The sequence below is a fragment of the Danio aesculapii genome, chromosome 12, assembly GCF_903798145.1.
Source record: "Danio aesculapii chromosome 12, fDanAes4.1, whole genome shotgun sequence".
NCBI lineage: Eukaryota > Metazoa > Chordata > Actinopteri > Cypriniformes > Danionidae > Danio > Danio aesculapii.
The window spans coordinates 3235216-3255903 of record NC_079446.1 but is presented as its reverse complement, the minus strand read 5'-3'; the positions used below and the strand labels follow the sequence as shown (position 1 = coordinate 3255903).

Genomic DNA, 20688 nt, shown 5'->3' with positions numbered 1-20688 from the left:
GTAAAAAATCCCGTTATTTTTTCACATATCTTACTCTGATTATATACAGCTACTCAGCTTACATGAAAACGACTGTTATATTTCCTAGTTCCTCTGAAAAGCCTGCCCTCAAGAGGCTCTGATTGGTCAGCTAACATAATGTGCTGTGATTCGCGGACCAGCTCCACATCACCATGAAGTGTCACGCCTCTACTAGCACACGCTTTGCCGTTGTGTAAATACTGTCAGTCAGAGAAGCTGTATCAGTTGAGCCTGAATCACACAGAAAATGAAGAGCACACAGCTGAACTTCAAGCCTGCTCTATAAAATAAATCTGACAAGTGTCTTTCACATATATTCAGAATAAGCATGTGAAAGTAATATAAAACGTTCTCATATCGTCAGCGAGTTTGTTATTAGCGATGTAGAACGCAAGGAAAGCAGCTGAATAGAGAGACACACATAGAAAGACACTGCAGTGCTGCTGAGCTTGTGGGTGTTTACAGGGGTTTGTTATGTATTTTTTTTGTAATCCCCCCAAACTTCATTCCCTGTAGGCTTTGCTTAGCTAACTCTGTAAAAGCCAATGTCTCCCTTTGCATTGAACTTTGAGTGTCTTACATTCAGAGATGTTGTTTATGTTCCCACAGCTGCATTACACATCAACTAAAGTTTAAAATATGCTATCGTAGCGGACCACCCCTTTAAGATTTATAGCCATGTGATAAAGTAGAATGAATCATTTTAATTCAATTAGTAAATAAATAAATCAATCAATAAATCTAAATGACATTTTTACACATTTTTTGCATTGTATGTTTGGAATCATGTACATTTTGGGAAATGTTAAACGTCAAATGTAGCAGAAAGTGCTGTTCATCAGTAAATTAGGCATAAAGGATAGGCATAATAAACCTCTTTTGGGGACTTTGGTTACTTATTTAGTTTGTAAATATATGACAGTGAGAACAGAAATAAAAATATTGAAGTGAAATTGAATTGAGTGACTGACTGACACAAAGGAGGACCAGACAGACTTACCTAAAATAGATACTTTGCTCAAGAACTCTTCGTACATCTTCCTCTTCCTCAAAGTGCTTCCCTGTTGGTAAACACAGGACGTGTTAATGATTTGGAGAATGAAATACACCACCGCTTAAAAGTTTGGGGTCAGGAGGATTTTAAAATGTTTTAAACTAAGCTTCTCCTGCTCACCAACGCTGCATTTATTTAACTCCAGTGATTTTAAAAATGAATTTTCTGCTTCATTACTTCAGTCTTCAGAGTCACATGACCCTTCAGAAATCACTCTAATATTAGTTGTTATTATTGTTATTAATATTATTATTATTATGAATGGTAATAATAAAAGCAATAATGACTGGAGTAATAATTTCATTTGAAACTACACACAATAAGAACTCAGTTATAGCAAATTTATAAATATTTCACAATTTAATATTTTTGTTTTACATTTAATAAATATACTAAAAGTTTAATAAATATTTACTAAATTTGGGGTCAGATTTTCTTTTAAAGAAAATTATTATGTTCATCAAGGCAGCATTTATTAAATTTCGATTAATTTATTAAATTACCATCAATAATAATAATAATAATAATAATATTATTAACAACAACTAATATTAGAGTATTTTCTGAAGGATCATGTGACTCATCTTTAAAATCACTGTAAATTCATCTTTAAAATCACTGGAATAAATTATTGATTTAATTTCATTGTTATTTCAGTGCAATAACATTTCACAATTTTCACTGTATTTTTGATTAAATAAATGCAGCGTTGGTGAGCAGGAAAAGCTTCTTTTAAAACATTTTTTTAAATCCTACTGACCCCAAATTTTGACTGGTAGTTTATGTTAAGGGATAGCTCACCCTGAACATTTTAATTCAAGGTTTCCAAACTTTTCTTTCATCTTTTGAACACAAAAGTAAAAAAACTAACAAACCTGTGGCCACTGATATACAGTTGAAGTCAGAATAATTCGCCCTCCTGTGAATTATTTTTTTTTTTTCAGATATTTCCCAAATGATGTTCAGCAGAGCAAGGTATTTTTCACAGTATTTCCTGTAATATTTTTTCTTCTGGAGAAAGTCTAATTTGTTTTATTTTAGCTAGAATAAAAGCAGTTTAACATTTTTTAAAATCATTTTAAGTTCAGTATTATTAGCCCCTTTAAGCATTTTTTCGATTGTCTACAGAACAAACCACTGTTTGTACATACAAAGTTTGCCTAATTACCCCAACTTGCCTAGTTAACCTAATTAAGCTTTTAAACATCACTTTAAGCTGAATACTAATAGCTTGAAGAATATCTAGTCAATTATTATGTGCTTTCATCATGGCAAAGATAAAAGAAATCAGTTATTAAAACTATTATGATTAGAAATGTGTTGAAAAAAATCTCTGTTAAACACAAATTGGGGGAAAAATACACAGGAGGGCTTATAATTTTGTACTATTGACTATTGAAGTCAAGGGTCACCAATTTCCAGCATTCTTCAAAAGAGCTTCTTTTGTGTTCAACAGAAGAAACTTTAACAGGTGTGGAACAAGTGGAGGAAAGTCAAATATGGCAAAATTTAGATTTTTTTGGGTGAACTGTCTCTTTAAGTGAAGTGTGTGTGTGTTGAGGTGATGTTGTACCATCAGTATTCTCCTATAGCTGTCTCTGTCGATGCCCCACAGCTTCACATTGGTCTTGGCTCTGACGGTGGCAGCTCTCGGGGTGCCGTAGATTAATGCCAGCTCTCCAAAACTGCCGCCCTCACCAATGCTGGTCACCCACTCACTGTTCACATAGACCTGTGCAGAAACATCATCTCTCACTTCTGTAATCTGACTTAATCTAGAGCGAAACTGGACTTTGGTTGAGTATGAATGTGGGTTGTGATTTGAGGACAAGCTAATCTGGGAGAGCGTAACTTACGTCCATTTCACCCTGGTCAATGACATAGAAGTTATCGCCCTCGTCGCCTAGGGGGAGAAGAAAAACGTGGGTAAATAGATGCATAGATTGATTTGATTGTGTGATGATTTTACATTAGTGTATTGAAAGCTCTACCTTGCTGGATGACGATCTCTCCTGCAATGTAGGTGACTGGAAACATGGCGTCAAATATGTCACTGTAGGGTAAAAATACAAAAATTAGGTCAGTGAATGTTTTTTAAAACAAGAACTACAGCTGAATTGACTAGTAAATGTGCAAAGGCATGTTGGTGTTTGCATCATATTCAACTCAACTAATTTTGTGAAAATAAAATCTCAAGAAACATTGGATTATTTTTAATACTGTGCAACGATACAACTTATTCTATACTAATTAAAATGTATAAATAAATAAATTAATTAATAAATAATAGTATATTTTATAGTGGTTTGAGGTATATTCGCAAAGTATAAAGACAAAATTAATATTTTTAATGAATATTTGTAGCTAAATTGTTCTAAACTGCAAAAATGTATGAATTTTTGTAGCTCAGACGTCTTTTAATAGGACACATTGTAATGCATAATTATAAAAATCAATTAAATTTAAAGTGCTATGACAAATTTGCATAGTTTTGATGAAAATGAAAATCCATTTTCATCCTAATATCACCAAACCTCATAGTGCTGATTATGCAAAGAATTGCAGTAATGTCTGAATTACAATTTTCTTCAACGTTATTATATGTTTAAATGTGCAAATGAGGAACAATCTGATTAAATATGCACTAATTTGCATAACCTTCCAAATCAGAAATTAGAGGTTTGAATAAAGCCAGTTTCCATACATTTGATCTGATTTTGCTGACATACTAGAGTATTTACAGATCGGATTTATCTTTCAGAAAAAATACGAAGAGAAGGAATGGAAAAAACAAAACAAAAACAGCTGCATAGAACCAGGCAAATGATGTAGGAATAGAGTTTATATGAAAACTAGAAATTTTGGAGTAAGTGCATATGCTTTATACACACACACACACACACACACACATACATACATAGTTAAAAACAAATTTTTACAAACAAAACATTGTTGTTACAGAGATATTTCTATGTAATTTCTATCATATATATATATATATATATATATATATATATATATATATATATATATATATATATATATATATATATATATATATATATATATATATATATATATATATATATATATATATACACAGTTGGTGTCAAAATGATTCGCCCTCCAGTGAATTTTGTATTCTTTTTTAAATATTTCCCAAGTGATGTTTAACAGAGCAAGGAAATTTTCACAGTATTCCCAATATCATTTTTCTTCTGTGGAAAATTATTTATTTTTTTCTGTTTTACATTTTACAGTTTTAAATTTTAATATCTATTTTAAAAGTCTTTATATATATTTTTTAATTGGCTGCATATTAAATTGCTCTTCCAACAGATATAAATTTACCTTTCTTCCAGAGGCAATAAGGCTTTACAACATTACATTTTAGCAAGTTTTAAATTTACATTTCTAATACATGTGTTTTCCAAGGCTTTTTTTTTTAACACTGTTTGTAAGTGATTTGTCTCCTTATGTGTTTGTTGAATCATGAAATGCTATTACCCCAATCTAATTGCCCCTGGTGGGATTAATAAAGTTGTTAAACCTTAAACCAATTTAAGCTGCAAAATAATTAGTAAAATGTCATGCACTGTCATCATGGCAAGACATACGAAATCAGTTATTAGAAATTAGTTATTAAAACTATTATGTTTAATAACGTGTTGAAAAAACAATCTCTCCAGTAAACAACACTTCGGAAATATTTGTAAAAAAAATTACAATTTTATAGGAGGGCTAATCATTTTAACATCAACTGTATATATTTTGTATCTAAATATGAATAAACATTTTCTCAAATGAATGCATGCATGTGTATTAATATCAACATATTAAATATACACAGTACACCACATATATTACATCACAACTAACTTTTATCTTGGATGTGATTAATCGCGATTAATCTTTGCGCAGAACTAATTTAAATGAATTTAAACTAAGTTACCTTCTTTCATTGTCATCCAGATGTGAGAAGAGCACGTTCTTTTCGATGGCTTTGGCAAGAGCCGCCATGGTTTTGTAGTCTTTGGGAATGACCTTCACAGAGACGACAGAACAGATGAGCGATTCAGCGATTCAGCAACATTCACAGTCCTGCTGACTCCACACACACTGACAGTTTCAGACCTTTCTGACGTAGGAAGCGGCGTCCTCTTCTGTGTAGACTTCAGCGCTGATGGCTCCTCTCCGCCGGCGGCCCTTCACCACGGGGTTCATGGGAGGAGAAACCTCATCTTCACGAGAGTCAGAGCGAGAGCTGGCCTTCTGCTGGTTCAGGAGCTGCTTCGATTCCTCCTGTGCATGAAGAAGATGCATGTGTGGGGGGAGAAAAGCAGATTAATTTAGAGGATTTTGGTGGACTGAACTCAGGGTTCCCATGCGTTCGTGAACAGCAGATTCAAGGACTTTTTAAAAGCACCATTAATTTTAAATCAAGTACTTTTGTAATCCATAGCCCAGCATATGCATCACCTTGAAAGTCCTTAACATTTCACTTACACTTGATATTGACATTAAAAATGCCATTTTCACGCATTTCAAGTCACGTTCAAAGAACTTCACTAAAATTGTTGAACTTAATGCTTGTGATATTGATAAAATGTGCATTATTTGTCAGTATTATTGAACAAAATTTACATTTCTCAGTTTATCTATCTATTTTAGACATTCAATTACAATTGTTGAAATAAAACCACAAAAAAAATATATAAAAAAATGTAATTCAAGCACTTTTGAGGACCTGTGTTTGTTTTTGGATACTTTCCAGGCCTTATATCCATATGTCTGAAATTCGTGTACTTAAGTACTTTAAAGAAGTGTGGGAAGCCTGTAAAATCTTTTCCATATTGTGACATCTAGATGGATTATTGGGGAATTCCTGGGGTGTTACAGGACCTGTATCCACCATTTGTTTAATTAATTTTTGAGAAAAAGGTGTTGCACTCTAGAGTAAATGAAAGCTTGCAAAGTGAAACAGTTTATTAAAACAAATGAAAAACAAATAACCAGATATGGATAAATCATTCACAGTAAAATATATAACATGGAATATACTACTAAATCGAAAAAACTACAGCAACTAATGTTAAATTGATGTAATTTCACCCAGCATTGTGCATTAATTTTTTTAAGAGGTTTAAATAGTGCTAAATCCATGCCAGTTATTTTATTGATAACCAAAATCGTAAAAAAAAAAATCGTAAAAAATCATAAAATTAATATTGTTTGGGGAGAAAACATTCAATAAATAAATAAATAGTTAAATAATAATAAATAATAATAAATAATAAACAATAATAAATATTAATAATATATAAATATCAAATTATATTTTAAAAAGTTTAAAGATATAAAATTATATAAAAAAGTTATTTTGTAATATTTATTTATATATTACTCTACTTATTTTTTTTTATATATATATTTTAACTAGCAAGCAATTACCTGGCTAAATACTAAGCTAAATTATATTTTATTTTATTATAAATATGAATACCTAAAAATAAAAAAGACAAAGTCTTATAGTTTAATAATAATAAAAAAAAAAATATTTGTAATATATAAATAATAATACACAATAAAATCACTAATAAAATTTCTCAAGTACAAAATATAAACTTACAACATTATTACTATGGTTACAATATGCAATAACTGATCATATTTCATTAAATCAAGCCCTAATTTATCGACCAATATGTTCCCAATATTATTAATAAATTTAGCCAATTACTGAAGTTATATTTACTCATTCAATCATGTCACTGTTGAGTCTTCAGTATTATTTAGGGAAAGTGATGGCAACAATGCCTGCAGTCTATTAACCTTGATCTTTACGTACGAGCGGGCGCAGCCAATGGAATCTTTTTGGCTCAAGACTTCCGGTCTCATTCACTTCCATTCATTTTTAGACAATAAAAACATCTTGTTATGCTGCTTGATGTTACAAACTGATATTTACTTATTATATTATTCTACTTTGTCTGTATAGTCATGAACACACTTGATTGTAGAGCAAGTTTGACCATTTTCTGTGGTTTATTATTCCTAGTCATTCAATTCTCCCATAGGAAGCTGAATCGGAAGTTCTAAAACAGTCGCAAAAATCGAGCGTACTTCCACTTACAGCATGCAAGTCAGAGTAACGACAGTGTACCTTCTCCAGCCTCTCGAAGTATTCTTTGAGGAAGGCCATGGGTCTGTCGGGCCGTGAGGTGCACAGCTGTACGATGCAGTCCTTCAGCAGCTGCTGGACGTTGTGTTTCTGCACATATACCTCACAATCCCTCAGACTCTTCTCCTCCTCGCTGCTCACACTGCCTGATGCCATGATGACCGCTTGAACTGACCTCTGACCTGCAGGGGAAATACACATTTTACAATTCCTGAGACTCAAACAAACAACTCAGATGCTGATTTAAAGAAACCAGTGTCAATATTTATTAGAATCAGAATCAGAAAGAGCTTTATTGCCAGGTATGTTCACACATACGAGGAATTTGTTTTGGTGACAGAGCTTCTACAGTGCAACAGGATAACAGAGACAGGACAAAAAACAGATAATAAATATATTTTTTTAAAAATACAAGTAGTGAGTGCAAATATACAGATTGACAAGTGTATGTACATGTTTATTACTATATACAACGTTATTTGCGCAGCTGTTGTGCGCAAATTGGCATGTAAGTGTGTGGTTAAATAAGTGTATATGTGTATAAAAGTGTATGGCAACTAGTGATGTTGGTTCCACAATTATTATCATCAAGTGTTCATGAGATGGATTGCCTGAGGGAAGAAACTGTTTCTGTGTCGGGCTGTTCTGGTGCGCAGTGCTCTGTAGCGTCGACCAGAAGGTAAAAGTTCAAAGAGGCAGTGTGCTGGGTGTGAGGGGTCCAGAGTGATTTTGGCAGCCCTTCTGCTCGCTCTGGATAAGTACAGTTCTTGGGGAGTAGGAAGGGTTGTACCAGTGATTCGCTCAGCAGTCCGAACTATTCGACATAGTCTTTGGAGATCTATTCTATTACGTTAAATCAGTACTCTTGCAGTACATGCAGTACTCTTGTAGTAAACTGCATAATAAAAATACACAGTTAATTTAAAATTTAATTAATAATTAAAGATAAGAACGACCAAAAGCAATGTTAAAAAATTTTCCTTTATTGAAACACTATTGTGATTTTGTAGATTCTTTTGGTAATATTGCCAGAAAAAAAATGCTTATTAAAGAATAAAATACAATGGACAATCAATTAATCATTATATAAATATATTACAAATACGATTATTATATAATATATATTAACAAAGCTGGTAATAAAACGTAATGGAAAATTATTTATATATATATATATATATATATATATATATATATATATATATATATATATAATTTTTTTTATTATTAGTTTAGGTTGAAGCACTAAAATGACTTGAAAATGAATACCTTAAAATAAAACTAGACAAAGTCTTATAAAACATTCTTTAAAAATATTAATGATGTTTATTTTGATATTTATTATTAATTTTTTATTTGTTTTTATTAAAAAAAATGAGTAATATATAAATAATAATAATACACTAATAAAATTTCTCTAATATGTGATTTTGTAGATATTGTTTTTGTAATATTGCAGGAAAACATGCGCATTAAAGAATAAAATATAAAGGACAATCAATTATTATACAAATGATCAAATGAGACCAATATATTGTCTTTTTTTTGCCAAATCATTAAAGTATCTTAAGCAATTTTGGTGATTTTCTCTATGCAATATATTTTTTGATTATTTAATTAAACTAGTCATACATCCCTTTTGGCCATTAATGCATATATCAAACGTTTTAAATGTATTTATTTATGTGGCAAATAAAATAAATTAATCTTACAATAAGAGCTCAATCAATTAATCAATGAACAAATCAAATAAACTACAATAAAAACCCAGATAAAGCATCCACCTGTCATGTCTTAAGCCATAATAGTTATTTTTGATAACGTAAATGTGATTTGATTGCTATTTTTATTGTACAGACATTAATATAAAACCTCTCAGTCTAAAAATGAGTTATTACTAATAATAATAATAATAATAATGGCGTCACGGTGGCGCAATGGGTAACACGTTCGCCTCACAGCAAGAAGGTAGCTGGTTCGAGCCCCGGCTGGGTCAGTTGGCATTTCTGTGTGGAGTATGCATGTTCTCCCCTCCGGCTGCTCCAGTTTCCCCCACAGTCCAAACACATGCGCTATAGGTGAATTGAATAGGCTAAATTGTCCATAGTGTATGAATTTGAATGCAAGAGTGTAGGGGTGTTCCCAGTGTTGGGTTGCGGATAGAAAGGCATCCGCTGTGTAGAACATATGCTGGATAAGTTGGAGGTTCATTAATAAAGTGACAAAGCCGAAAAGAAAATGAATGAATAATAATAATGGCGACGCAGTGACACAGTAGGTAGTGCTGTCGCCTCACAGCAAGAAGGTAGCTGGTTTGAGCCTCGGCTGGGTCAGTTGGCGTTTCTGTGTGGAGTTTGCATGTTCTCCCTGCGTTCGCGTGGGTTTCCCCCCACAGTCCAAAGACATGCGGTACAGGTGAATTGGGTAAGCTAAATTGTCCGTAGTGTATATGTGTTTGAATGAGTGTGTGTTGATGTTTTCCAGAGACGGGTTGCTACTAAAAGGGCATCCGTTGTGTAAAAACGTGCTGGATAAGTTGGTGGTTCATTCCGCTGTGGCGACCCCGGATAAACAAAGGGACTAAGCCGAAAAGAAAATGAATGAATGAATGAATAATAATAATAATAATAAACAAGAAATGTTTACACATGATGAAAAGTGATTTAAAACCTCAGTGCAGATCTAATGTTCTGAACATACTGGATTCCCTGAGAAGACATGAACAGGATTACAGCATCATTTTAGTAATGAGATTGATGCCAGAAATAATCTGGAGATTATTGTTTCAACACACCTGGACACTTTTATGAACTGCACAGACTATATTCGGTCACTATGACCCAATATTTACAGCAAAACAAGTTTATGCTACAGTTTGTATATAACGTTTAAGTCAGAATTATTAGCCCCCCTTTGAATTATTATTATTTTTTTTATATTTCCCAAATGATGTTTAACAGAGCAAGGGAATTTTCACAGTATGTCTGATAATATTTTTTCTTCTGAAGAAAGTTTTATTTGTTTTATTTCGTCTAGAATAAAAGCAGTTTTTAATAAAAAAAAAAAACATTTTAAGGACAAAATTATTAGCCCCTTTAAGCTATTTTTTTCGACTGTCTATAGAACAAACCACTATTATACAATGACTTGCCTAATTACCCTAACCTGCCTAGTTAAATTAAGCCTTTAAATGTCACTTTAAGCTGTATAGAAGTGTCTTGAAGAATATCTAGTCTAATATTATTTACTGTCATCATGACAAAGATAAAATAAATCAGTTATTTCAGATGAGTTATTTAAACTATTATGTTTAGAAATGTGTTAAAGAAATCTCTCGGATAAACAGAAATTGGTGAAAAAAATAAACAGGTGGGCTAATAATTCTGACTTCAACTGTATATCATCAGCATATCACAATGCTAGCACACGTTACTTAGATTGAAGGCTAAACTACAATAATCACAAATTTAAATCCATGTCACAGAATATTAAAACATACTGTAATGCACATGCGCTATAATGTTTACGTTTGACACATTTACCAAAAACCAACTCAGAATATATAAATACCTTAAAGGCATAGTTCACCTAAAAACAAATATTCTGTCATCATTTAACGCTACTCACCCTTTACTTGTTTCCCACCTTTATGAGTTTCTTTTTTCTGTTGAATTGAAAAGAAGATATTTCGAAGAATGCTGAAAACCTGTAACCATTGACTTCCATAGTGGGAAAAACAAATACTATGGAAGTCAATGGTTACAGGTTTCCACTTCATCTTTCTTCAAAGATATCTTCTTTTGTGTTCAACGGAATAAAGAAACCCTTGAAGGTTTGAAACCGCCTGAGGTGAAGTAAATAGAGTAAATTTTCATTTTTGGGTGAACTATCCCTTTAAGCTACAAGATAGATTTGTTTTTAATCTAAAAGAGTCTAAAAACAACGAGAATGTTAAAAAAAACGAAAGCACATCTAATACAAAATGTGAATTAAATCATATTTGAAAATAAGATGACATTTAAATATCGAAATGAAGGCCGTTGAGTGGTCGCCATCTTTATCTGTAGCATAAACAAATGTCATTTACGGCGTCTAGCGATCCCTACAGATGTCTATAGCTACATGTACTCGACACAACATGACATGTAAGGTACTAATATTACTTACCGAGCCTTTATAACGCGACTCGGGTTCTGTGTTATTCCGTTATTCACAGACGCACAACGACTCTCTTCTTCACAGGCGCTCGGTCTTCTGCCCACCGGAAACGGTAAAACACCAATGAAAGGCTGCCATTGACGTCAATACATGGAAACTGTAACCCTGGACAACCTTAAAGACGCCCTCACACATTGACATTTTACCGTGACATTCTTGATTTTGTCAAATATTATGCGAAGCCAGATTGTGAATTTACATATAAGAATGTTATCTTTGGTTTATAATAATATTAAAATATAAATAGCATATTTCATTACTCTTTTTGTTGGCCAAATTCATATTCGCAAACGCAAATTGTGTGAATGAAAGCCTTTTTAAGATTTAAAATGAAAATGAAAAGATATTGTGAGTCTGAATGAGGAATTAACTAACTTAAAAGCAACAAGGACTTTGATAAATGACTCTTTATTGGCTAAATTACTAAAGAGCACTGGACATTCAGTTAAAAGCATTCAGTTGAACAAATGCAACCCTTGTCAACACATTCAGCAACTGAACATATCCTGATAATGAAAATTAATTAATTAATTAATTAATTAATTTATTTATTTATTAATTATTTAATTTATTTTGCTCTTCTGTCAGGGTTACTATGTAAAAATGTGACTTTAAAGACCACAAGCACACAGAACAGACTGTTTAACTAAAACCCACAATTGAAAAAGTATTACGTTAAGAGCTGCTGAAATGGAGATGTACTGTATGTATCTCTCAGTGCAAAATCATTTATGAAAACCGCCATTTAAAATATGCATCGTAAATAAAGTTAACAGATACAAACTGATAAAGTGAAAAAAATAATGAAAAGAAGATGACTGTAAAATTACATTTTGCTAAAATTAAAAATTAAAAATAATATTTCTCTATCCAAAAACACGTGAACAATGACCTGAAGTCGCGACTTTTATTTTAAAATCTTCAGTAAACACCGGAACTGTCATTGGTTATTCAGTTCATCCAAGTGCCGCTGAGTTAACACAGCGGTGATAGGTGCACAATATATTTAGCGTGCGTGATAATTCTCAATATGCTTCATTTTCCTGCAAACATGATCTGAATCATGTTATAAACTCTTCGGGAGATTAACTGAACGGGACCAGATTCGGTACGTATCATTTGAAAATGCATTACTGCTGATTTTGGAGAATGGTTCACGTTATTCCACTGTACAAACACTCCACTCTCCGTATTTTCATGTGATTTTTAAAACTTATTTTAGTATCACTACGTTGCTAGTTTGCTTCCTCTAGTTGTCTTTTGTTCCAGTTACAGTGGAAAGTTTATCTTGTGGTCTGAAGTGAAAGTGTATTGGACACCTGAGCTCATACTACAGTGTCTCAGTGTTACAAGGTGTCAATCATAACCATGACTGCAGAACCAGGTCAAGTGTGGGTTTCTGTGCTGCTCCACTGCAGACAGATGGCAAACCTGACCATAGACTTTCAATAGACTTTCAGTCAGTCACAGCTATTGTGACTGCATGAGCATATTTGCTTCTTGTCCTGCTTAAAAAGACAGATCATCCAAAAAAAATAACTGCAGGTTAATAAAATATAGAAAATAAGTGTGTGTGTGTATATATATATATCATCCTTCCGGGAGGTGCAATGGCAAGTGGGTAGCGCTGTCACTTCACAGCAGGAAGGTCGGTGGTTCGAGCCATGGCTGGGTCAGTTGTCATTTCTGTGTGGAGTTTGCATGTTCTCCCCGTGTTCGCATGGGTCTCCACCGGGTGCTCTGGTTTCCCCAACAGTCCAAACACATGCAGTATAAGTAAATTAAATAAGCTAAATTGTAGTGTTTGTATGTAAATGAGTGTGTATGGGTGTTTCCCAGTGATGGGTTGCAGCTGGAAGTGCATCCGCTGCGTAAAATGTATGCCGGATGAGTTGGCGGTTCATTCCGCTGTGGCAACCACTGATTAATAAAGGGACTAAGCCGAAAAGAAAATGAATGAATGAATCACATAAGGGGCGACGCAGTGGCGCAGTAGGTAGTGCTGTCGCCTCATAGCAAGAAGGTCGCTGGTTCGAGCCTTGGCTGGGCCAGTTGGCGTTTCCGTGTGGAGTTTGCATGTGTGGGTTTCCTCCGGGTGCTCCGGTTTCCCCCACAGTCTAAAGGCATGCGGTACAGGGGAATTGGGTAAGCTAAATTGTCCGTAGTGTATGTGTGTGTGTGTGAATAAGTGTGTATGTGTTTCCCAGTGATGGGAAACAAAATGCTGGATAAGTTGGCGGTTCATTCCGCTGTGGCGACCCCAGATTAATAAAGGGACTAAGCCGAAAAGAAAATGAATGAATGAATGAATCTCATACTTACACATTTGATTGATTTACATTAAGAATTGCAAACAAGCTTGTTAAAAATAATTAAAAGGAGCAGGGAAATAGTTAAGAATTAGAAAGAGTTTGGGGTTCTGGCACAAACATGTAAACATTTATGAGATCAGATTTAAAAGTTTTGTTGAATTTTTTCACTTATCAATAAAGTCAAATATTCTTTTTGTTTATCATTCCATAATTCAGAAAATGCAGCAAACAGTCAGCTAAAAAATAAATAATTATATATATATATTTGTATTTGTATTGTAAGGTTTTGTAAATAAATAATCAGACTTATTAAGTATAGACATATCCAACTGTAAAAACTTTGAGAAAACAGATATGAGTAAAAATGTATAGTTGTTTCTATTTAAGCTGCTAAAATGGAGATTTATCGCTCACTGTTGGAAAAAAAATTGTATTGTTATTGAAATCTACAGGCAAAAATTGATGAAGCGAGAGAAAAGAAACTGTTAAGTGTGTATTTTAGATGTTTTCTTTATGTTAGACTGAAAATGCCAAAAATCTCTAAATTGACAGCTGCGTTAAAACAGTGTTTGCCTGCAGTATCTCTCCTTAAATAATTCAGTTGTTTAAGTTTTAGTTATATACATGTGTGTGTTGCCTCATTACAAACCTACTAGGCTATTTTCACAATATAAATGGTAAAATAAAAACAAAAAATCCATTAAACAGACGTTATTCAATTTCAGAGTGACGCTGAATAAATTTATAAACCATGTATCCTACATTTTGCGTTGAGATTTTAGTCTGCATGCTTCTCCTCTTATCAAAATAAGAGTCCCACATATATAGTTAGTTTAATATAGACTTAATTAACATAAACTTTACTCATTCATTTTCCTTCAGCTTAGTCCCTTTATTCATCAGGTGTCGCCACAGCGAAATGAACCGCCAACTTATCCAGCATATGTTTTACACAGCAGATGCCCTTACAGCCGCAACCCAGTACTGGGAAACATCCATACACACTCATTCACACACACTTATACACTACAGCCAATTTAGCTTATTCAATTCTCCTATAGCACATGTGTTTGGACAGTGGGGGAAACCTGAGCACCTAGAGAAAACCCATGCCAGCATGGGGAGAACATGCAAACTCCACACAGAAATGCCAACTGACCCAGCTGGGACTTAAACCAGCGAGCTTCTTGCTGTGAGGCGACCACTGAGCCACCGTGCTGCCCATAAACTTAAAAATAAGGGGGGAAATTATTATTGTAATGTCACTAGGAAAAGTTGTGGCCAATCAAGCGCTACATGGGGCATACATATTAATAATCACATGTGCAATGTAACAGTATGTGTTTTGTTCTGAAACTGATAGACCTGTTTTTTTTTACCTTGGTTTTACACATATGAGATTTACATGAGAATGAGGAAACAATAGTGTTTAGGCTCCCGGTATGGCCATTTCCGTGTACTGAACTCTTGTTTTTCAGCTATGCCTACTAGGTGTATAGAGAGTTTCATTATATATGTCCTGAAATGCTCCTCAGAGTGCATGAGTAACGTTAAGTAAATGTACTAACAGGATATGGGAGAGTTTCTGCTGTAAGACTTGACACAGGTTAATCCTTTCCAATTACAGTACAAAGCTTCTTACTTTTGTGGGAAAAGTAAGTTCACTTGCGAGCACATTGACTTATATTTTTACTCACTTAGCCCTTAAAAAGGACATCTTATGCAGATTTTAGGCTCTTGAAACCTCATTATTGTCTTGACCATCGGTTTTTTAAGACTGACTGTGATTCTGACATCTGTGTTCCTCAAAACATATCCAGATAATTAAGTCTGCCAGCAAATTATTGAGAAAATCAGGACTATTTCATATTTAAGTGCTTGTAGGCACACATAAATCATTCCTGTTACTTCATAGAATAAATTGTCATTTATTTAAATTAATAATAAAAAAAAAAAAGCTCCTTCATTTGCTGTAGGGCTGCACGATATTGGGAAAAATGACATTGCAATATTTAATTTTTCTGCAATACATATTGCGGTACTGAGTATAATTTTAACAGATGCAATTAATAGCTCTATTTGAAAACAATGAATCATTTTAGGACAATTTTGGATGAAAATAGGATGATTTTGTAGTGAAGCGCATCTGCATAAAATGTAATAAACCAAATCACAAGCAATGATAAATAGAGTAAAGCAAAGTAACAAATGAAATGAATGCATTATGGGTTTTCTGGGAGTCTAACACCTATTCAGGCACACAAACTGAATAATTCAATGTAAATTAAATAACCGTATAATCTTCATTGCATATATACTGCAGGTTAATACAATTAATGTTTTTTGAATTTACTAAAATTGTAATGTCCTGTGCCTGAATGCTTTAAACTGGCTTGAAATGCGTACACAGGCTTCAAAGCGCATACAAATTAGAGCTGCACGATTCTGGCTAAAATGAGAATCACGATTTTTTGCTTAAAATGAAGGTCACGATTTTCTCACGATTCTGTATTAGGTTAATATGAGAAGGCTATTATTATTGTTATTTCTAAAACGCATGGTAAAACAATACTAATATTAGGCCTATGTATGTTGGTTAAAATGCTAAATTTTGTATAGACTTGGGACGGTGGACTTGAACAGACTTTAAATTTATTTAACGCCGTTTGGAGGTGTCCATGTTGCTGTAAGAGTTGTGCGTCCGCCTTTATGCTTCTCTCCTGACTCAAATATAATTGAGTCGTAGAAAATCGCTGAATTAAGATCGCGTGTAGGGTCGAATCGAGATCGCGATCTTTTTTTCGATGAATCATGCAGCTCTAATACAAATGATACAATTTTGTGTTAACTTTAAGGTTATACTTTGCAATTACTCCACAATTATGTGTACTTTTAACGCCTACTCAACTATAATCCTGATTCGACACTGCAGATCCTGCGATGTGACTACTGCGGATGTGCACATTGCGATATCGATGCTGAAACGATATATTGTGCAATCCTAATTTGCTGTTATCGTTACTTTTTAAAAATTAATTTGTCGTTTTATTATTTATTAATTTTATCGTTTTATTTTGATGAATGCGTTTGAAGTATTGTCTACTCAATAATATTTAGTTTTTTTACGATATATAGTACACATACATGTAAATACAAACTTTTTTTAATGCATTTAATCATTTGACAGCACTAGTATATATATATATATATATATATATATATATATATATATATATATATATATATATATATATATATATATATATATATATGTGTGTGTGTGTGTGTGTAATAATAATATGTGTAATAATATACTTTCAGTCAATCCCTAATTTATTTTTAAGGAAGTATAGTGTTTTTTTTATTATTAAAAATGTATAATAACCTTGATCAACACGTTCTAAGTTAGGGCTGGGTGATATGGCAAAAATGCAATCTCTAAGTATTTTCTATATTGAACGATAACGATATATATTTCGATATAAGTTGTTAATGCTTCCACTTTTAAAAGAGTATCCCAACCATGACTGAAGGCGGATACTGCTGGCAGGAAAGCGAACTGCTGGCGGGAAAGTGAACGAGTGTGCTAAACAATACCGGGTGACGCAGCATGACCTATTTTCGACCGATAATTTTCGGCGACCAAAAATTCAGTGAATCTCTAATATCAACGCAATTGTAGATTCCTTTTGTTGCATGTTTCTGCTGTATGATTGGCTCTTAGGATCAGTCTCGAGTAAAAATGTCCAGAGCTCATCATCGTTATCGATATAAATTTTATTGCGATTTGATATGATGTTGTTTATCGGACCAGCTCTAGTCTAAGTTATATTCAAATATACTGTACGGACATCATCGTCTCAGGTCATGCCGTTTTCTTCACCACGAGCTCATCTTCCACCTGTGACATTTGGAAAAAAAGACTGTGCTCGTATGGGATGCGAATAAAAAAACACAAGCCTGCAGTCTTGTAACTAATCCTCACTTTCATCAGTCTCTGGCCGTATCACATGGACTCTTATTATCCTCTGAGGAAGTGCATCCAGTGCTGGGTTACATTGCTCTGGAGACCTGAAACTTTTCTTAAGTTGGTTGTTGTTTGTTACATAAGGTGATCTGCCAAGGACGTGATCAAATATTTAGTGTGTGTTTTTTTCTGTCCTGCATTGGACATTGGTTGATAATGCTGAGCTGGTAGTTTGATCTGGACATGCTTTATTTAATCAAACTAATGCTGCTGTGTGTGTATGGTCTCAGTGCTGGAGTGGATCGGTCAGAAATAGGCTGAAGGACGGTTTCGTCTTGGTGTTTTTTCGCTTGAGAAAGTTCGTAAAAATAAGAGTTGGGTAAGGATTGCATTACATCCTGTGAGCTTAAAAGATATTTCTCAATTTGTTATTTCATTATTGAACTACTGTCTTAATTAATTGATATACTCACTCATTTATTTAGCTTTTCCGTTGTAGACTGTTAGATATGTGCTGTTTTATGTGGTTTATTTCTGGTATGATTTTTGTTATTCTCTTGAAATGTTTTTCTTTTTGTACATTTCATAAAATATTTTTTTTGCATGTGCATTTTGGTTTATTTTTGCCATTTATTTAATTATGAATGTTTTAGTTGTTTATTTATTGGAATTTTTTAAGTGTATTTGTTACTATATTTAAGTAAGTGTAAATAAATCATTATTTTAATTAGATTTTTTAAAATATTAAATAAAATATTATTTATTTACTCATTTACTTTTCAGTTTTTTCTATAATTTAATTATTAATTAATTAATTTTAATAAATTTTTTATTTATTCACTTGTTTATATGGAATATCATATATATATATATATATGTTAACCAGACATGTTAACTCGAGATGGGTATCGGTCAAAAATATATTCGATACCGATACTTTAAATTCGATACCGGTAATAATTAATTCACATATTTAGGCAATATTCTGGAATACCTCACATATAAACCAAATATATATAAAACAGCTTTTGTTTGTTTGGTTTGTTTTTTTACTTTTAGAAAGTTCGTAAAAATAAGAGTTGGGTAAGGATTGCATTACACCATGTGAGCTTGAAAGATATTTCTCAGTTTATTTCATTATTTATCTACTTTCTTAAATTAATTGATATACTCACTCATTTATTTAGCTTTTGCATTGTACTTGTAGAATGTTAAGTATGTGGTGTTTTTATGTGGTTTATTTCTGATTTTTGTTTACTTAATTGCGTTTTTGTATTTGTAATTTTTGATATTCTCTTGAAATGTTTTTCTTTTTGTACATTTCATAAAAATATATTTTTTTGCATGTGCATTTTGGTTTATTTTTGCCATTTATTTAATTATTAATGTTTTAGTTGTTTATTTATTGGAATATTTTAAGTGTATTTGTTACTATATTTAAGTAAGTGTAAATAAAATCATTGTTATAATTAAATTTTAAAAAAATATTAAATGAAATATTATTTATTTACTCATTTACTTTTCAGTTTTTTCTATAATTTAATTATTAATTAATAATTTTTTTATTTATTCACTTGTTTATGTGGAATATCATGGGATATCGCCAATAAATGTTAACTAGAAATGTTAACTCGAGATGGGTATCGGTCAAAAATATATTCGATACCGATACTTTAAATTCGATACCGGTAATAATTAATTCACATATTTAGGCAATATTCTGGAATACCTCATGTATAAACCAAATATATATAAAACAGCTTTTGTTTGTTTGGTTTGTTTTTTTACTTTATAAAGTTTGAAAAAATAAGGGTTGTGTAAGGATTGCATTACACCATGTGAGCTTGAAAGATATTTCTCAGTTTATTTCATTATTTATCTACTTTCTTAAATTAATTGATATACTCACTCATTCATTTAGCTTTTCCATTGTACTGTAGAATGTTAAGTATGTGGTGTTTTTATGTGGTTTATTTCTGTTAGGATTTTTGTTATTCTCTTGAAATGTTTTTCTTTTTGTACATTTCATAAAAATATATTTTTTTGCATGTGCATTTTGGTTTATTTTTGCCATTTATTTAATTATTAATGTTTTAGTTGTTTATTTATTGGAATATTTTAAGTGTATTTGTTACTATATTTAAGTAAGTGTAAATAAAATCATTGTTATAATTAGATTTTTTAAAAATATTAAATGAAATATTATTTATTTACTCATTTACTTTTCAGTTTTTTCTATAATTTAATTATTAATTAATTATTTTTTTTATTTATTTACTTGTTTATATGGAATATCATGGGATATCGCCAATATATGTTAACTAGACATGTTAACTAGAGATGGGTATCGGTCAAAAATATATTCGATACCGATACTTTAAATTCGATACCGGTAATAATTAATTCACATATTTAGGCAATATTCTGGAATACCTCATATATAAACCAAATATATATAAAACAGCTTTTGTTTGTTTGGTTTGTTTTTTTACTTTTAGAAAGTTCGTAAAAGTAAGGGTTGTGTAAGGATTGCATTACACCATGTGAGCTTGAAAGATATTTCTCAGTTTATTTCATTATTTATCTACTTTCTTAAATTAATTGATATACTCACTCATTTATTTAGCTTTTCCATTGTACTGTAGAATGTTAAGTATGTGGTTTATTTCTGATTTTTGTTTACTTAATTGCGTTTTTGTATTTGTAATTTTTGTTATTCTCTTGAAATGTTTTTCTTTTTGTACATTTCATAAAAATATATTTTTTATGTACATTTTGGTTTATTTTAGGCATTTATTTAATTATTCATATTTTTCATATTTTTTTAAAAATATTAAATGAAATATTATTTATTTACTCGTTTACTTTTCAGTTTTTTCTATAATTTAATTATTAATTAATTATTTTTTATTTATTCACTTGTTTATATGGAATA

General features: G+C 32.0%; 2 protein-coding genes across 2 annotated transcripts in view; one reads left to right on the top strand and one right to left on the bottom strand.

The window, feature by feature from the left end:
- Positions 1 to 181: 181 nt before the first annotated feature.
- LOC130238816 (cAMP-dependent protein kinase type I-alpha regulatory subunit-like) lies at positions 182 to 11519 on the bottom strand. The gene is made up of 9 exons (XM_056469930.1): positions 11424 to 11519; positions 7239 to 7438; positions 5210 to 5377; positions 5028 to 5119; positions 3067 to 3128; positions 2932 to 2978; positions 2649 to 2807; positions 1022 to 1082; positions 182 to 252 (listed from the first exon to the last, which is right to left on the bottom strand). The coding sequence occupies exons 2-9, from the start codon at positions 7410 to 7412 to the stop codon at positions 182 to 184; spliced, it is 834 nt and encodes a 277-aa protein (XP_056325905.1). The 5' UTR covers positions 7413 to 7438; positions 11424 to 11519.
- Positions 11520 to 12448: 929 nt separating this feature from the next.
- The window catches only part of zdhhc16b (zinc finger DHHC-type palmitoyltransferase 16b), a 27026-nt gene continuing 18786 nt past the window's right edge, over positions 12449 to 20688 (top strand). The window contains exon 1 of the mRNA XM_056468970.1: positions 12449 to 12582. The gene's annotated coding sequence lies outside the window, so the exon portion shown is untranslated. The remainder of the gene's footprint in view (positions 12583 to 20688) is intronic.